At 42.3% G+C, this 19,624-nt stretch overlaps 1 protein-coding gene across 1 annotated transcript in view; it reads right to left on the bottom strand.

Moving 5' to 3' along the window:
- Positions 1 to 19,624, bottom strand: part of loxhd1a (lipoxygenase homology PLAT domains 1a) — an 82,100-nt gene that overhangs the window by 11,876 nt on the left and 50,600 nt on the right. Inside the window, exons 21-33 of the mRNA XM_088319986.1 lie at positions 19,469 to 19,620; positions 18,218 to 18,351; positions 14,561 to 14,715; positions 14,391 to 14,495; positions 13,422 to 13,550; positions 10,458 to 10,625; positions 10,209 to 10,390; positions 10,017 to 10,133; positions 8,024 to 8,186; positions 6,595 to 6,749; positions 6,318 to 6,527; positions 3,669 to 3,786; positions 775 to 983 (exon numbers count right to left, since the gene is read on the bottom strand). Coding sequence (XP_088176112.1) covers positions 775 to 983; positions 3,669 to 3,786; positions 6,318 to 6,527; positions 6,595 to 6,749; positions 8,024 to 8,186; positions 10,017 to 10,133; positions 10,209 to 10,390; positions 10,458 to 10,625; positions 13,422 to 13,550; positions 14,391 to 14,495; positions 14,561 to 14,715; positions 18,218 to 18,351; positions 19,469 to 19,620 — 1,997 coding nt within the window. The remainder of the gene's footprint in view (positions 1 to 774; positions 984 to 3,668; positions 3,787 to 6,317; positions 6,528 to 6,594; positions 6,750 to 8,023; positions 8,187 to 10,016; positions 10,134 to 10,208; positions 10,391 to 10,457; positions 10,626 to 13,421; positions 13,551 to 14,390; positions 14,496 to 14,560; positions 14,716 to 18,217; positions 18,352 to 19,468; positions 19,621 to 19,624) is intronic.

Below are 19,624 nucleotides of genomic sequence, written 5' to 3' on the forward strand. Positions count from 1 at the left end.
CTCGGGTAAAAAGTAGTCATCCAAATATTGACTTAAGTAAAAAGGTATTTGATGAAACGATGACGCAAGTAACTGTATCAAAATCCTATCTATTGATTCTTTTTAAACGACCATTCAATCCGATCATCTAAGTCAGGGGTGTCAAACTCATTTTAACTCGGGGGCCACGCGATAGAACAAACATTCTGTCGGGGGCCGGACTAGTAGAGAAAGAAAAAAGTGAGATAAAGAAATAAGAAAAAGAGGGAGGGAAAAGGAGAGAAGGCGGGAGAGAGAGAGAGAGACAACCCGAAGAGCCGTTTAGGACCCAAAAGAGCCGGTTCCTTTTAGTGAGCCGAGCCGAAGAAGCCGGTTCCCCGACAAACTCTACTAACTTTACTCAACTTCGTTCTCCTTTGACTCGACTTCAAAATACCGCATTTAGGACCCAACGTCAGGGGAACCCGTGTATTTTGACCTTCATGCACTGTAACTTTGACTTGAGTCGTTTCTTAATTAGTAGTTTTGAGCCCTGATTTTTGTGCGCTGGCTAGATTTTCTTGTGCGCTGGACACAGGATTTGGCATTATTATCATTTCATACATTTGATGAGATCATCAAATGACACACAGTGAAATAAAATGTGCTAAAGAATTAGTTTTTGTCTAGAGAGCGTGTTTGGCCGTTTTTTCAATTTTGTCTGAAAATATATAATGTGGCTCTCTCAATTTCTTTTTATTTTTTATTTTTATGACTCTTTGGGTCAAAAAGGTTCTCTATCGTGTGGACACCAACCTCGACTTTTTTGATCTCCTTCACGTCGGCGCCATGGCACTCGAAGTTTTCCAGGGATCCCGCCTGTAGACCCCTTTTCCCGTCTCCAGGGTCCAACCACAGTCTCTCGGTACGGCTGTTATTGGCCCCGATGATGATCACGTAGGCCCTGCTGGTGGTGCCGGCGTCCCGCTCCAGCCCGGTGCACAGTGTGATGTGGTACGGTATGACTGAGGTGAAAAGTACCATAGAGTAATATTACCAAAATACAGTGGAACCTCGGTTCTCGACCATAATCCGTTCCAGAACCCTGTTCGAAAACCGATTCGTTCGATCACCGAAATCATTTTTCCCATTAAAAATAATGTAAATCGTTTCAATCCGTTCCAACACCCTGAATGTTTACCTTTGTTTACCTTTAAGACACAAATATCATAAACATAAATGTAACCCAGGCTAATCGTACGTTCGCGTTATCGTAATCTTCCGTACGAAAGATTACGATAACATGAACGTGTAAAAATAAATAAATCAGGTCGTTTACAAGTCATTTAGCACCCGGGTCTCCACAATAAGTGGTGAGCGGTTCATTGGCAAGGGGGCTCTGTTCCAACACCCTAAAAGTTGAGCTCCGTTCCAACACCCACATAAAGCTAACCCAGGCTAATCGTACGTTCGCGTTATCGTAATCTTTTGAATGGGATTTCCTACCTTTGTGGTGGTCAGCAGAAGGCGCTCGCACACCTCCTTCATATTTTGCTATTGTTTCTTTCTTAAATGCAATAGTTGTACGCACTACTTTTCTTTTTTCACCTGTAGCAACTTTGCTGCTTGCACTGACTTTCTTCTGAGGCATCATAAGGGGCTAAAACACCCGTACGCCGCTCAGCATCGCACCCTAGCGTACGCACCCACGCATTACCGGCGTTCGAACTCCGATTTTTTGCCCGCACGCGGAGCAAGAATTTCTCAGAATTTTGGGTCGGACTCCAATTTGTTCGAACTGAGAGGCGTTCGAAAACCGAGGTTCCACTGTACTAGAGACATACTACAAAAATACTATTATGGAATTAATACAAAAATACTACAGAAAAACTGCATAATTATCAGGGTCTGACACACCTCCTACCACCACAGAGCCCCAATTGGGGTTCGGACTGGGCACATTTGTGTCCAATCATTACACACTTGTCACAAATTATCCTGGACACTTTAAAAGAACATTTTGAACATTACACGTAGTCGGGTCTTTTTCATTGTAAAGGCTTCTGGATAATAGTGCACAGGTGTGTGTCCAGTTCAAACCCCAGTTGGGGCCTTCTGGTGAAAGGAGGTGTGTCAGACCCCAACAGATATACTACTATGGAAATACTTCAAAAATACTTTGACAGAAATAATAAAAAAACACCACTACTGTAATACTACAATACAAAAATGCTACTAAAGAAATATTACAACATAAATACTACAGTAATAATACTGCGGAAATATTCCGACAAAAGTATTACAAAAATACAACTACAGTAATTCTACAAAACTACTACTGATGTACGGCAAAGTTGTACTTTGGTAATACTACAAAAATACGACAGAAATACTATATAAATGGTACAAAATACTACAGTAATACAGTAATACTACAAAAATACTACAGAAAATCTACATAATTATTAGGGTCTGAGACACCTCCTACCACCAGAGGGCCCCAATTGTGAGCTTGGACTGGGCACATTTGTGTACAATCATTACACACTTGTCACAAATTATACTGAACATTTTAAAAGGACATTTTGAACATTACACGTAGTCAGGTCATTTTCATGTAAAAGGATTCTGGATAATAGTCCACAGGTGTGTGTCCAGTTCAAACCCCAGTTGGGGCCTTCTTGTGATAGGAGGTGTGTCAGACCCTAACAGGTATACTTTGACAAATACTTTGACAGAAATATCAAAAAACACCACCACTGTAATAGTATAATACAAAAATACTAGAAAAGAGACCACAGTCTTGTTCCACGGACAAACTGAGGAGATCATTTCTTCCTCATGCCATGAGGCTCTTAAACCCCACCCGGGGGAGTAAAAGCCCGTATTAAACCCCACCCCCACATTTGCATATCACCCTATTTTCATTACAGTGTGTATTTTCCGTAGCACTATTTATATACTCTATATCAACATATTATATTGAGTATTTTTGTATTCTTTATCTTTTATTTTATTTTTCAACACAAGGATACTGCTGGAAGTGTGAATTTCCCTACGGGGATGAATAAAGTATCTATCTATCTAAAGAAATATTACAACAGAAATACTTCAGAAATAATACTGCGGAAATATTCTGACAAAATTACCGTATTTTCCGCACTATAAGGCGCACCGTGTTATAAGGCGCACCTTCAATGAATGATATATTTTAAAACTTTTGCCATACATAAGGCGCACCGTATTATAAGGCGCATAGTCAGCTTTTTAAAAAAAAATCTGATTTTATGTGCGCTTTATAGTGCGGAAAATACGGTACTACAAAAATACAATTACAGTAATACTACATAACTACTACTGATATACGGCAAAAATTATACTTTGGTAATACTGTACTATAAAAATACGACAGAAATACTATATAAATGGTACAAAATACTACCTAAATACTCCAAAACTTAATATCAAAAACAGGGACCTGATATAATATTTTCTTTTAATTGTGTGTGTTTCAAAGCCAAAGTGATAAGACTAATCTTATTAAATAGAAATATAACATGGAAATTAATTGGATGGGGCCCTTTGGCCACAATTTTTTTACCCAATGTGGCCCCCGACGCAAAATAATTTTAATGTCATATACTGAGGAAAAACGCTGTAAAGAGAGGCAGAAAAAAGGCTGTATCCCGGGGGTCTACTGTACTCCTTACCTGGGATTTCTTCATCCTCCTCTTGCTTTTTCTTGCTCTTTTTGTTCATGTTGTCGTCCACACTTCTTAAAAAGGACTTTTTCTTTACGTTGACACTTTCTCGGACACCCTCGTAGCCCTGAAAAAAAAAAACCCGGCTAAAATAATACAGTCAAATAATATAATAAAAATATACATAAATAATAGATGATATCTAGAGAGTATAAAATAGTAATATATGAATACATGAATAATATCATAGCTCAGTGATCCCTTAACTCACAGGTGTCAAAGAGGCGGCCCGCGGGCCAGATCAGGCCCGCTAAGTGATTGAATCCGGCTCGCGAGACAACACTCAGAGAAGCGCAGGAGGAAAACGAGCGACAGGTTGAAATAGGTCCACTCGATGTTGCCAAAGACAGGTGCCTCGAACAAAGACACTGTACTTGTATTTGTATCTCTCTCTCTCTCTCTCTCTCTCTCCCTCCCCTTTTCTCCCACTCTCCGTCCGCCTCTTTCACTCTCCGTGTCTCTCTTTTTCTCTTCCTTTGTTGCTCTATGTCTCTTTCTCTCAATGTGTCTTTTTAACTTCTTTTGCTCTGACTTCCTTTTTTCCTTTTCTCTCTTCCTACCCTTTGCACTTTCTTTTCTCTTTTCTCTCTCCTTCTGTCTTTCTATTTCTCTTTGGATTTCTTTCTTTCTCTCTCTCTCTCTCTCTTTCTTTTCCACCCCTTTTCTCCCACTCTCTGTCTCTTTCACTCTCTGTGTCTCTCTTTTTCTCTTCCTTTGTCGCTCTTTGTCTCTTCTCTCTCTGTGTCTTTTTAACTTCTTTTGTTCTGACTTTTCCTTTTTTCCTTTTCTCTCTTCCTACCCTTCGCGCTTTCTTTTCTCTTTTCTCTCCTTCCGTCTTTCGATTTCTCTTTGGATTTCTTTCCTCCTCTCCCTTTCTTTTCCCCCTCTCACGACTTCTCTTTTTATCTCTTTTGTTTCTCACACTCTCTCTCTCTTTCTTTGTCCCACCTTCTCTCCTTCTCTTATTTCTTTATCTCTTTTTCTTTCTCTTTAATCTACTAGTCCGGCCCCCGACAGAATGTTTGTTCTATCATGTGGCCCCCGAGTTCAAATGACTTTGACACCCCTGCCTTAACTACATGGGTCGTTGGTGCAACATTTCCTGTTTTACAATAAGTAAAATGAAAAGATAAAATAGGGTATGGGTGGTGACGGTGCAGTTGTAGGCACAGTCTCATGCAAAGTAAAATAATAGTATTAATAATTCAGGATCTGGTATCAGTCTTGTCAAACAGCGCTGCCCAGCAATGCCAAAGTCCGGTTCATTACAGACAGCGACCGGATAATAAAGGTGCTGTATCTGAGTCCGATATGGGGGTTTCTCTTGATACTGTTAACCAGGGACACAGTACTAAATTTGTCACTCGGGAGCGTTGCATTCGCACTGATCGATGCTTGGCCCCGTGGCTAGGACCTTGACCCAGCCTCTTGGTTGAGAGCAAGGGTCTCGGCCTCTTGGCTTTGTAGCGTATTATGATTTGACCCATAATGGATAATTGATAAAGAATATAGAACAGTAAACCTCTACAAAATCCCCCTACTACCTGTTTAATGTGGGTAAGCAAATCCAAACCCAGGCTTGACTTATGATAAAAGAAAAATTAATTCAAGTCAAGTCATGTTTATTTCTATAGCCCCTTAATCACAAAGAGTCTCAAAGGGCTGCACAGATCAAAGACTATTGCAAACTATTATTACAGACTATTATGACACCATGGTGTCGAAAAGGATATTGGGGTTATTCTTTTGTGCCGCAAGCACCTTCGAAAAATAGGCTAATTTTTCAGAGGCAAGGGCTGCTTTATACTTTGACAAGTTGTCACACCAAGTTTGACGGGAAACCTTAAGCTTGGTAGCGCGCCATTTTCTTTCCGATTTCCTGCATTTTGGTTTAAGCGATCTAGTTTCATCAGTAAACCAAGGCGTGCAAATTTTAGGTTTTATATTATTATATTATAAAAGTATACGTTTTTATACCATCCATCCATTATCTTCTGCTTATCCGGGGTCGGGTCGCCTGGGCAGCAGCCTTAAAAGGGAAGCCCAGACGTCCCTATGCCAAGCCACCTCCTCCAGCTCGTCCAACAGGATCCCGAGGCGTTCCCAAGCCAGCCGAGAGACACAGTCTCTCCAGCGTGTCCTGGGGGCTCCTGCCGGCGGGCCATGCCCGGAACACCTCCCGATGGAGGCGTCCAGGAGGCATCCTTAACAGATGCCCGAGCCACCTCAACTGGCTCCTCTCAGTGCGGAGGAGCAGTGGCTCTACACAGAGTCCCTCCCGGATAACTGAGCTTCTCACCTTATCACTAAGGGAAAACCCAGACGACCTACAGAGAAAACTCATTTCGGCCACTTGGATCGTGTTCTTTCGGTCATAACCCGAAGTTCTTGACCATAGGTGAGGGTAGGAACGTAGATCGACCGGTAGATCGAGAGCTTTGGCTTTCGGCTCAGCTCCCTCTTCACCACGACGGACCGGTACAGGGTCCGAATGACGGCAGACCCTGCACCGACCCGTCTGTCGATCTCATACTTTTTTATACATGATATTAAAATGTCAAATACTAAATATATTACTTTGTATGCTTTTGGTCTCACCTTGATATAAAAAACTCTCTCGATCCGCCGGTCCTCCCTCTTCCTGGACAGCCATCGTTCGCACAAGAAGAGGAAGACCTCTTCCGTGTCCTCGTCCAGAACCTCCACCTGGTCCAGATACCAGTCGGCGCTCATCATGCTGTTATCGTGCCGGATCTTGATCTTGAAGACCTGCCCCAGGTCCACGGCCTCCACGCTGAACTTATCCACCTGCGAAACCAGAACTCGTGTCTTCTCACTGAGAACCTCCCCCTTCTGGATCACAGAGGAGACTTACGGATCCTCGCTCGAATTTGTTGCTGTTGTTCTCCGACTTGCCGAGTTTCCTCTCGCCGGTGTCGCCCAAGTCGCCGTAGATGGTGAGGAACACGTTGGCGTCAGTTCCCGCCCCGTACATGTCGCCCGTCATCACCGACACTTTGTAAGTGTGCGCTGGACGGAGATTGGAAGACAGGCAGAAGATAATGTGAGGTCATCAAATTTTGGACAGCATTCTGCTTCTTAGGGGGGAGGTTCACACAGACATGAACTGTCACAGACCTGCAGTCAGGTTTGATATCCTCTTTCTCTCCCTCTCACTTGTCCTTACTCTATTTGGTCACTCACTTGATGGCCTTAACTTGCAACCCACACTTGGTGTCACTTGTTTGGATTACCGTATTTTCCGCACTATAAGGCGCACCTAAAAGCCTTTATTTTTTTCAAAAGCTGACCATGCGCCTTATGATACAGTGCGCCTTATATAGGATCAATATTAAGTGGCAAAGTCTTGCAACTAAGGCAAGCAGCCTCGGGAGTAAAGGGGGCGGATCCTTTTTAATCATTTACAGGCTCGCGTAGGCTAAAGGGGCAAAACAAAGCCTGCGATTGGCCGAAAAAGATGAAAGTGAATCACACGTTGGGTTGCACTACGGCATAGAGAAAACTTTTTTTTACTATTCTGTATTTGTATTTGTCTCTCCTGGATTTACTACACTCACGGTTGTAAGAAGACCATGGTTACGTATCATTATTGAACATGATGGCTGCACGAGAACTTAGGTGAGCTATGCGGCTTTATATTTTCCCGGTATCTTGTTTTAGAACGATCTTGATGTTTCTGTGATGAGTCTATTTTTAAACTCAATTCAATTCAAAGTGTTTATTGTCATATGCACGGTAAAGAACCCTGTTTCCCTGCACAATAAAATTCTTACTTTGCTGTCCACACAGTTGCCAGCAAAAAATAAAATGGAAACTAAGGAATGGTTGGCATTTCTTGAATCCCAAGACTTTAACCTTCCGAATGATATTTGGAACGATGCATTTGAGTGATTGGTGACATCGTACAGACACCGTTTCCGTACATGTCTGAGACACGTATTTGCTTCTTTGCAAGCTTTCGAAATGTTAAGGGGGTAATACGTTTAACTGAACTATCTGACTGTTTTTTCGACGTTCCGATTGTAGCGCCTTATAATCCGGTGCGCCTTATGTATGGAAAATATTGGACCAAAAACAATTTTTTGAGGGTGCGCCCTATAACCCGCTGCGCCTTATGGTGCGGAAAATACGGTATTCATGTTGTATATTCGGACTGGTGAAAAATGACAGCTCAGTTGGATATGAAGAAACCTTCAGACTAGCTAAAAGGTTTTTCATCCGTTTCCCTTCTCTTGTGGAGGTATGTGGTGCTCCTAAAAGGCGAAACGAGTTTTTTTACGTACTCTCAAGGGCGTCTTCCACCTCCACCTCGGTAACCTTGAGGCTGCCGTCCCGAGAGAGTTTCTCGGTGATGATGTCGGAGGGAACCAACTCCCGTACCGTCTCGCCGTCGTCCTCCGATTTAGCGAGCCAGCGCTCGCAGGGGAAGATGACCGTCTCCGAACCCTGCAAGTATCAACCCGACTTTGGGTGAAAACCTTAAAACCAGGTAGCTCCTTTAAGAGCACCCGAGTATTACGCAATCAGGTTCTGAAAATAGCTTACCAGTAATGTGTCATGGTGATTCTCTAGGAAAATGCTTTTTCTGACTGGCATGAGAAATTATTGACATGAGGAGTGTCTTGATAAACAATGTTTCAATGGTTGAATGTGCTTATTTTAACCCTTCAACAACATACAATAACCTAAGTTGCTTTTTTAGAAAACCTCAAAATTTAGGCCAAAATCACCCCTCCTCCTCCCGAGTCCTCACAAATAAAATCAGGAAATTGGGGTTTACTTCAGGCTCGGTCCCTCAAATCACATTAAGTGGTTGGGATTAGGCAGGGTCAGGCTACAATACCCGCGGGCCCGGGTCTGTAACAGTCTCAAACACAGGACAGGCGAAAAAGGGCTTGCCGTGCAATAACGGAGATTCGCAGACGGACCAACAAAAGGGGAGTGACAGGGCAGAGTTTGAATAATGACAGGGAGCCAATCTGTCAACAAGCTGCAGCTGGCGCCACTCGGGCGGGGACAATTGGGTGCCATGGCAACCGTGACATACAAAGCGTTTAAGTCCCTGCTGAAGAAAATCAACTATAGAGGATGTTACTGCCACACCCATGTTTGACAGCGGGGATTGTGTTTTCAGGGTATTGTGCAGTGTTACTCTTCACATGTAACACTTTGCATTCAGCCCTTAATGTTCAATTTTGGTCTCATCTGACCAGACCACCTTGTTCCACCTTGTGTCTCTGATGTGGTCTTTTCCAGACGGCAAACAGATATTTTATTCGTATTCTTTCAAAATTGTTTTCTTCTCTCTTCTCTTCCATAAAGGGCAGATTTATGCAGAGTACGACTAATAGTTATCTTGTGTACCGATTGTCCCACCTCAATTGTCTATACCTGCAGGTCGTCAGATGTGATCATGGGTCTCTTGGTTGCTTCTCTGATTAGTTTTCTCCTTGTTTGGCCCAAAGTTAAGAGGGACAGCCAGATCTTAGTAGGTTTGCAGTAGTTCAATTCTCTCTCCATTGTGATTATTATTGTTAGCACAGTACTCCGGGAGATGTGTAAATGTTGTGAAATCTTCTTGTATCCCATTACCAGTTTAAACTTTCCCACAACTTTATCCCGGACCTGTCTTGAGTGTTTTTCATACATATTTATTCATTTATTTTATATATTTATATATGTATTTTATATATAATTTGAAACCTGAAACGTGGCAGAATGTCAAAGTTCTTGAGGGGCCAATAACATACCATAGTAATAACCTAAATTGTTATTTTGTCATGATTACTGATGCGAGGAACCTGAGTCTGCTCCTTTGGCGCCAACTGCCTCGGACACTGATTGGCTGCTTTTCTCTTTTTAAACCCCCGTCTTCCTGTCACCCGTGTCAGTTCGTCTGCGAATCTCAGCCACGCTAGGCAAGCCTTTTGACCCTGACTCTCTCCTGTTCTGATTCCTGTTTGATTCCCGGCTCCGACCCATCTTCTAGACTTGACTACGTTTTTGCTCCCCCGTCCCGGCCACCAATCTGTTTTTTTCCCGCTCTCGACACTGCCATCGCTCGCCGCGGAAATACCACTTCCGCGTCTGAACAACCTGCTCCCCACGACCAGCGATCTACAGATCGTGTATACTATCCTTTTCCTTCTTCCTAATAAAACTAAGAGAAACGCACAGCAAGTGGGTCCTGTCTTCGTTCTGGTCCTGACATATTTTTGACATGCATATAAAACTAGTAGCCCTTCTCACTAATCAGTAACAGAAAGGGAGCTTCACCTTTCCCTTCTTGAGCAGACGTCGGATCTCCACTCGGTCCAGGTGCCAGCCCGGGTTGACGCCACGATTGTCGTGACCGATTCGGATCTTCTCGATCACCTCCCCGACGTCCTCCAGCTGAGAAAGCGGGAATGTGAGCACCCGGAACATCTCAAATAACCCATCGATCGTCCATTTTGTCTCGTCGGCGACCTCCACGATGAACATGTCCTCCGCTCCCCTCTCGAAATACATGATCCGTTCTCTCTTGTTGACGCACAGTCTCTTCTGTTGGGTGCAGACGGCGTTTCGCCCGTAGAGGACCATGAAAACGTCGGCGTCCGTGCCCGCCACGAAAACGTCGCTCGTGAAGATTTTGATCTCGTATGGAACGACTTACGAAGGAAAATGAAGAGGATCAAAAGCATTCAGAAGAACATGGAGACGTTTATGAGGTCTTACATGGTGTGTAAAATTCAGTTTGCAGAGGGTTGGGGAACAGATCCCTCCAGATGGCGCCGTCGTCCTCGCCTTTGTCCAACCATCGGCCGCACGGGAAGCGAAGTGTCCGTCCCAGCGAAGGGGCGTCGATCTCCACCCAGTCCAGGAACCAGCCTGCGGACCCGCCACCTGAAGGACCAGAACAAGCCAAACCAGGGGTGTCGTTTGGAACAGGTTTTCAGGCGGTGCAAGCACCCAACATTTGTCAGTTTTTTCGTTTCTTATCATTTTCTTTACTTTGCATTATTCGTTTGAATTCATTATTTTTATTGATCTTAATTATGTTCGGTGGCCTTGGGGGGCATGGCGCCCGCCCCGAGACTGGGAGGTTGTGGTTCAAGCCTCGGCCGAGTCATACCTAAGACTTAAAACATTGGTACCCGTTGCCTCCCTGCTTGGCGTTCAGCATTAGGGGTTGGAATTGGGGGGTTTGGTCACCTAATGACTCCCAATACCTCAGTTGGGTTGAGCGAGGGGGCTGGGAATCCCCTCCTCTGAATCAATCTCCCAAAAAGAGTCAGAAATGACTCTAGCCACCTCCCACTAGGGGGATATGGCTGTGGTATATATATATATATATATATATATAATTTATGTTTTTTAGATAACGATTGCATTTTGAATGACAAATGTTTCTTTTTTTATTGTTCTTAATTTGAGTGAAAGCTGTCGGGCCCTGCTGTTGAACCGCTTTCTTGTGTTTGGGTGTTTGGGACTTTAGGTTGGTCATGGTCCAAAAATGTTTGTGTGTGATTTTTTGTTGTTGCTATTTTTCCTCTTTTTTTAATCTTTTTTTAAAAAAAAAATTTGTATGTGCTTGTCTTGGTGTCGGTCACCCCTCTTGAGGGATATGCCCTGGTGAGGTATGTAGATAATCTGAGTATTATTAGATCAGAGCAATGCTTCCGTCAAGGGTATTTGAAATCAGGTAACTTTTTTCACAGAATGAAGTGCAGTCGCACCTCCACTACACTAGGGGAGCAGTGGTGCTCTCTTGACAGTGTTTTGTTTACAGTTCGCCTCCGAATAGCAGATAGCACAGAGTAAGAGCATTAAGTATAAGGTGTTGACACAGAGTAGAGTGGACACTCAAGGGACTCCAAATAAAAATTTTCAACACAGACGAGGTAAAACGCGTAGACAGACAGGGGGAAGAGACAAAGAAACATTTTCCCCCAAACTCGAAAGCTAAGACCAGGAAGTTTAGCGAAGCGCTAGTAGGCTTCGCTGAAACGGGATATTTCCCACCAAGTGCATTTTAGTGCAGGGATGCTGCTAGAAAAGTGAATTTCCCTGCAGGGATAAATAAAGTATTTATCTATCTATTTATTGACGGTATCTATCTATCTATCAATAGTATCTATCTATCTATCTATCTATCTATCTATCGACAGTATCTATCTATCTATCTATCGACAGTATCTATCTATCTATCTATCTATCGACAGTATCTATCTATCGACAGTATCTATCTATCTATCGACAGTATCTATCTATCTATCGACAGTATCTATCTATCTATTGTCAGTATCTATCTATATATCGACAGTATCTATCTATCTAGCTAGCTATCTATCTATCTAGCTATCTATCTATCTATCTATCGACAGTATTTATCTATCGACAGTATCTATCTATCTATCGACAGTATCTAGCTATCTATCTATCTAGCTATCTATCTATCTATCGACAGTATCTAGCTATCTCTGTCTATCTATCTATATTGAGCAATCATTGTTCTGTGGGTGCGAGAGGATTTCTTCTTCCAAGGGCAGGCATGATGGAAAATAATTGAGAAGCACTGCCCTCCTTTGCAGATTTTGCATGTTATCTACATGTTTGCGTGGGTTTCCTTCGGCTTCCTCCCACAAAAAAACATGTTAGGTTAATGGGCCGCGTGAATGACCGTGTGGATTGTCTTTCTCTGTGTTGCCCTGAACCTGGCTGGCAACCAGTTCAGGGTGTCCCCTGGCCACTGCCCGTAGATACATTATGTCACAAACATGAGTACACCCCTCACATTTCTGAAGAGACATCGCTTTGACACAATGAATGGTAGTTTGCGTAAAGGTTATGTAGCAGTGTCAACTTATTTTCCCCTTAAAAAACTTGAAATTTAGCCATTAGTCGCTAAACTCCTGGTAACAAAAGTGAGTACACCCTTAAGAGAAAGTTCCTGAAGTTTAATATGTTGTGTGGCCAGAACCAGTTTAATCCTCCTAGCCATGGATTTTCCCATAGTCTCACATATTGCCACCGTAATACTCTTCCATCCTCCATGAAAACATGACTGAGCTGGGGGTTATTCAAGATCTTGTGCTTCTCCACTTTCTGCTTGAGGAAGCCCCAAAGATGTTCCATTGAATTTAGATCTGGAGATATGCTTGGCCAGACCATCCACTTTACCCTTAGCCCCTTTAGAAAAGCCTTGATCATCTTAAAAGTCTTTTTGGGGTCCTTGTCGGGTCAGAACAATGCCCTTCGACCCAGTTTATGGAGGGAAGGGATCATTCTCAGCTTCAGTATTTCACAGTACATACTTGAGTTTGTGTTTCCCTAAATGAAATGCAACTTCCCTATTCCAGTTGCACTCATGCAGCCCCAAACCATGACATTTCCAACACCATGCTTGACTTGAGGCACATCACAATCACGTTTGTACTCCTCACTTATGCTTCACACCATTTGAGCTAAATCCATTAATCTTTGTCTCATCAGACCACATGATATTTTTCACGTAAGCCATGGTCTTTGTTGACACACTTATTTTCATTGTGTCATTATAAATAAATCTCTGCAGAAATGGCAGGGGTGTACTCCCTGTTGGGACATAGTGTAGTTGTGATGGGCTCCAGCAACCCCACGACCCTACTGAGGATAAACAGTACAGATAATGGATGGAAGAATGGATTAGAGTGACAGTACCTCGGTTGTCGTGCCCAATACGCAATTTCTTGAGCGGCCCGATGTCCACCGCCTCCACTGTAAACTCGTCCACCATGCCCCGCTCGAACTTGTTCTTGTGCAACTTGGAGGCCTTCAGGGTAATGATGCCTGCCATTTGGAGAACAGCTAAGTTCACTGAAAGTGTTTCTTAACCTTCTTGGGCCCAAAAAAAAATCAAAAATCTCTTGTAATCCCTTCATTATGGTTAACGGTGACCAGAACCCCCCTTAATACCTAGAAAATCTATGTAGCATCCCATCCCCATTCTACTGGTCCCCACTCGCATTAACATGTGATTGGAGATAATGGATCACGGCCTCACCAGTGAAGTTCACTTTAGTCAGGAATAATGGGCAAAAAAGGGCTGCCAGGTTTGATAAAAATGTTCTCTGCCAGCCCCTGCTCACTGGAATATACAATCGGGGATAATGGATCACAGAATTTTTTTTTTCTCCCTGTATTGTTTTATACGTTCTAATTTTTTTCAGGTTTTTTGGGGGGGGAAATAATATTGAAAAATCAGGGAAAATTATGTGGTGGGTCGGGAGGATTTATTAATTTATTTTTGTAAGTGAACAAAAAATTCACACCATCATCAAACAAAAGGAGTTATTAAATATACTGTGCTACCTAGTGAGCAGTTAATTAGTATACAGCGCTTAGCTAAAGTATTGTCCCTCCAATAACTTTGTCATTTCGCCACATTTCAGACTTCAACCCTAAATCTAAAAAACGGAAAGTATTTATTTCGTTTTGGCGTAAGCGTTACACTACACATCACCCTGAAAACACCATCGCAACTATCAAACATGGTGGTGCCTTGAAATACTTTTGCAAGGCGCTGTACATAAAGACAGAAAACAGTAATCTGCTGCCACCTACTGATTTGGATACATGTTAGTTACTCGGCTAATCACAGGAAGAAAGCCAGGAAACCGAACTGCCCACCTGTGTCGTCCTTGCTACCGTACAAGGTCATAAAAACATTGGCGTCCGTCCCGGCGTATTTCTTGTCCCCCGTTTTTATCCTCACCGTATATGTGGTAGACATGGCTGCAAGGAAGGAGTGTTGTTTAGCCTCAGATTTATGACCCGATTCCTTTTTCCACTGATTTTACCTTTTTGTTCCAGGCCCAGCGTAGCCTCGGAATCGTCGTCCTCGTCCTCGTCGTCTCCTTTTTTCATAAAAGCTTCGTCCACGGGGACAAGTTCTCTGGCTAGCTGCCCGTCGTCCTCGTCTACCGCCAGCCATCGCTTGCATGGGAAGAAGTATCTGGAACGTGTAGGTTAAGTTACTTCCATAGGTGAGTAGAGTAGAGTAGAGTAGAGTAGGGTAGGCTAGAGTAGAGAAGGGTAGAGTAAAATAGGGTGGAGTAGGGTAAAATAGTGTAGAGTGAAATAGGGTAGGGTGGAGTAGAGTAAAATAGGCTTGAGTGGAATGAAACAGGGTAGGGTGGGGTAGGGTAGGATAGAGTAAAATAGGGTAGGGTGGAGTCGAGTAGAGTACAGTAGGATAGGATAGGGTAGAGAGGAGTGGAGTAGAGTAGGCCAGCATAGCGTAGAGTAGAGTAGAGTATAGCAGGCTACAGTAGAGTAGGGTTAGGGTAGGCTGGGCTGGGGTGGGGTAGATTATAGTAGAGCAGAGTAAAATAGGGTAGGGTAGAATAAGGTAGAGTAAAGTAGGGGTAGGGTAGAGTAGAGTAAGGTAGCCAAAAGGTTTACTCAAGTACAGTATAGTAGGATAGGATCGGGTAGAGAGGAGTAGAGTAGTGTAGGGTAGGCTGGGGTGGGGTAGAGTAGAGTAGGGTAGAGTAAAATATGGTAGAGCAGGGTAGGGTAGGGCAGAGTAGGGTAGGCTAGAGTAGGGTAGGCTGGAGTAGGGTAGAGTAAAATAGGGTAGGGTAAAATAGGGTTGAGTAAAATAGTGTAGAGTAGGGTAGGGTAGAGTAGAGTAAGGTAGCCAAAACGTTTACTCAAGTAAAATTAATTTTACTTCAGAATAATATGACTCAGGTAGAAGTAAAAAGCAATTACCCAAATTATTCTTTGAGTAAAAGTAAAAAAGTACATAGTGAAAAAAACGACTCAAGTACTGAGTAATTGTAACAGCCATTCAATCAGACCATCAAATCATCAAAGTACATCATATCAACAATAAATGACAAGTATAAGTCATTGAGAGTATGAGTGCTCAGTTTGTTTGGGTGAACTCTCTATGGATTAAAAAAACTGTATGCCACCTGATAGTTGTTTGAGTTACTGGTCAAATTTAAAAAAAAAAAAAAAAAAAACAAGGTCTGACAAAATAAATTCGCCTTAGCAGAGACAAACAGGTGCCTACTTACGTGGAGGAATCTTAAGTAACGGGTTCAATATAGCCGAATATAGCGGAGTAAGAGTACAGTTTCTTCTGCACGCATCTACTCAAGAAGGGTTAAAAATATAGAGAATACAAATGTCACCTAAATATAACGGAGTAAATGGAACTCGTTACTAACCAACTCTGGTTACTTCTGAATGGTAATAGCTTTACTGCGGGGTAATACTTGAATGAATGAATAAATGAATGAATGAATAAAACCTTTATTTCGAACATGAGATAACACAGCAAAAATCAAACAAATCATTTATTGATACTTCATCGGAAAGGACAAGAAAAGACAGAACATTTATCCCAATATGATCCGAATATTTTTGCAACTTTATTTATTTAGTAATACCCATTTATTCCTCTGCTTTCCCCCATTAATTTCACCAAATTTATTTAATTTTATAGAGCTGTTCAAATTATTTTTTATATTTATTTTGTCGAATCTCAAAGGTAATGCTTTCCCTGGTCAACGTATATGAGTAAGTACCATTTATGGCCACAGAGAGTCGCTGTAGGACCTTTGTGCAAGTGGACTTTTTGCAATAAAGTATTTTCTATCTGATCGAAATGTTTTTTTCATTGATATCAACGTTGTGAAAGATTGTATGCAACGAGATTAGACATTGCACTCCGGGGTAAACATTTAATGAAGACTTTAAGAGAAAAAAATGAGAAAAGATTGTCAGGATAAATAGGCAAAGAATAAAACTGAGAGTGCAACGAAAAACATGTTTTTCTACATTTGATTTGTTTCATCGTTTTTGCAGTGGGTACAAATCTCGCCTTAATTTTGGATTTATATATTGTCCGTTTTTCAAATTCTCACTTTTGTAGAAAGATCCAGACAGTCTTTTCTCTTTTTTTCTCTTCAAAGTTTACCCTGGAGTGCCAGGTCTGATCTCGTTGCATACAATGTTGATATCAATGACTATTATATTCTACCAAAAAATAACAAAAATAATCCTTAAAATGGTCAAAAAGTATTTGCCAGTGGGAAAAACAAAAAAATTAATTTCTTTGTAATTCCTTATGAGTAAATAATAAGTATTTAAATGGGAAAAATGTAATCTGCTGCCATCTACTGATATGGATGAATGTTAGTTACTCAGCTGATCACTGGAAGAAAGCAAAATACTGACCAATGGCATGCTTTTTTTTTTGCAAAGATAAAATTGTACAGTTCATTTAGTGAAAAGTGTAGTTTACTTTGATTCTAGGATAAAAATCATAAATGTATGAAAAGGAATGTTTCAAACCCCAAAAAGATGAAAAAAAGAAGTTTATTCGAGCGCTTTTAACAAAGGCTCGTACTTGCACGTGCGACAAAAAGAGCTTGACAGAGGCTGCATTGATAATTTCAGCCAGAGGATGTCGTCAACAAGTAGAATATTTTGAATTTACGGACGCCATTTTTAAGGTTATTACTCACTTATAAAAATAATAGGATTTTGTGTGTTATTTAATTTTTTTTTCTAAATATAACAAATTATTAAGTAAACAAAGTATCGGTGGTGGGTTTCAGAAGCAGTATTTTATTATGTACAGTGGAACCTGGGTTCTCGACCATAATCCGTTCCAGAACCCTGTTCGAAAACCGATTTGTCCGATCACCGAAATCATTTTTCCCATTAAAAATAATGTAAATCGTTTTAATCCGTTCCAACACCCTGAATGTTTACCTTGAATGTTTAACGTAAACATAAAGCTAACCCGGGCTAATCGTACGTTAGCGTTATCTTCCGTACGAAAGATTACGCTAACATGAACGTGTAAAAATAAAAAATAAAAAGTCGTTTACAAGTCATTTAGCACCCGGGTCTCCACAACAAGTGGTGAGCGGTTCATTGGAAAGGGGGCTCCGTTCCAACACCCTGAATGTTGGGCTCCGTTCCAACACCCTGAATGTTTAACGTAAACATGAAGCTAACCCAGGCTAATCGTACGTTCGCGTTATCGTAATCTTCCGTACGAAAGATTACGCTAACATGAACATGTAAAAATGAAAAAAAAAAGGATAAAGAAAAGAATTATGAATAGGATTTCTTACCTTTGTGGTGCTCAGCAGAAGGCGCAGGTGGACGGTGGAGCTATTATTTCTTTCTTAAATGCGATAGTTGTACGCACTACTTTTCTTTTTTCACCTGTAGCAACTTTGCTGCTTGCACTGACTTTCTTCGGAGGCATAATTAGGGGCTAAAACACCCGTACGCCGCTCAGCGTCGCACCCTAGCGTACGCACTCACGCATTACCGGCGTTCGAACTCCGATTTTTTGACCGAACAGCGAAGCAAGAATTTCTCAAAATTTTTGGTCGGACTCCGATTTGTTCGAACTGAGAAGCGTTCGAAAACCGAGGTTCCACTGTATATCGATACTTTTTTGGGAGGGGGGGTGGTTCTCTTACGTGGTGTCGTCCTTGTTGTCTACAATCTCCACTCTATCCAGGAACCAGCCCGCCCCGGCCTGGCTGTTATCGTGGCGGATCCTCAGCTTCTTCAGAGTGCCCAAGTCCACTGCCGTGATGTTGAACACGTCCTCCTTGGAAGGTAAGGAAATGTCAGAGTAGAAAAACATCCATCCATCCATCATCTGCACTGCTTATCCTCAGTAGGGTCGCGGGGGTGCTGGAGCCCATCCCAGCTATCTTCGGCCAGTGGGCAGGGGACACCCTGAACTGGTTGCCAGCCAATCGCAGGCCACACAGGGACAGACAATTCATTCGCTCATTCACACTTAGGGACAATTTCGACCGGCCAATTAACCTGACATGCATGTTTTTGGGATTGTGGGAGGAAACCGGAGTACCCGGAGGAAACCCCACGCAAACACGGGGAGAACATGCAAACTCCACACAGGAAGGCTGGTAGCTGGTTTTGAACCCATGACCTCAGAACTGTGCTGTAGACTCTCTCTTTATCTCTCTCTCTCTTTATCTCTCGCTATCTTTATCTCTCTCTTTATCCCTCTCTCTCTTTATCTCTCTCTATCTTTATCTCTCTCTCTCTCTCTTTATGTATCTCTCTCTCTTTATCTCCCTTTTTTTCTCTCTCTCTCTCTCTTTCACTCTCTGTCTCTTTCTCTTTCTTTGTTTCTCTTTGCCTATTTCCCATCTGCGTCTTTTTACCTTCTTTTGGTCTCTCTTCCATTTTTCATTTTCTCTCTTTTGCTCTCTCCTGCTTTCCCCTTCTCTCCTTCTCCCAATCTCTATTTCTCTCCTTCTCTTTTCTCTCCTTCCCTCTTTGTCTCTCTCTATATCATTCTTTCTCTCTCTTTCTTTCCCCCTCTCTCAATATTTGTCTTTATATCTTTTTTGTTTCTCAAATTCTCTCTCCCTCGCTCTTCTTTCTCTCTTCTCTCTCTCTCTCTCTCTCTTTCTCTCTTTGTCTTTTTTATTGTCCCACCCTCTCTCTTTTTCTCTCCTTTGCTTTGTCTTATTTCTTTCTCTATTTTTCTTTCCCTCTAGTACATTAGTCCGGCCCCCGAGAGAATGTTTGTTCTATCTTGTGGCCCCCGTGTTAAAATGAGTTTGACACCCCTGCTTTAGATGAACTTGAAGGTTTTCCTTTCGTTTCTTGATAAGAGTATCTGAAAAAAACCTATGTGCTGCTCCTAAATGGTGAGACAAGTTGGAAATATTAAGATTGATAGCGCTTACCTGCCCTCTCTCAAATTTATTCAGGTGGTTGGACTTCCTCAAGCGACGCTCTCCGGTATCTCCCGTTTCTCCGTAGATGTTGGCGTAAACTTTGGCGTCGGTGCCCGCACCCCACGGCTGCCCAGTGAACACGTGCACCTCATAGGAGTTAACTGC

The sequence above is a fragment of the Urocampus carinirostris genome, chromosome 16 (assembly GCF_059441175.1).
Source record: "Urocampus carinirostris isolate Australia breed hairy pipefish chromosome 16, RoL_Ucar_1.0, whole genome shotgun sequence".
Lineage (NCBI taxonomy): Eukaryota > Metazoa > Chordata > Actinopteri > Syngnathiformes > Syngnathidae > Urocampus > Urocampus carinirostris.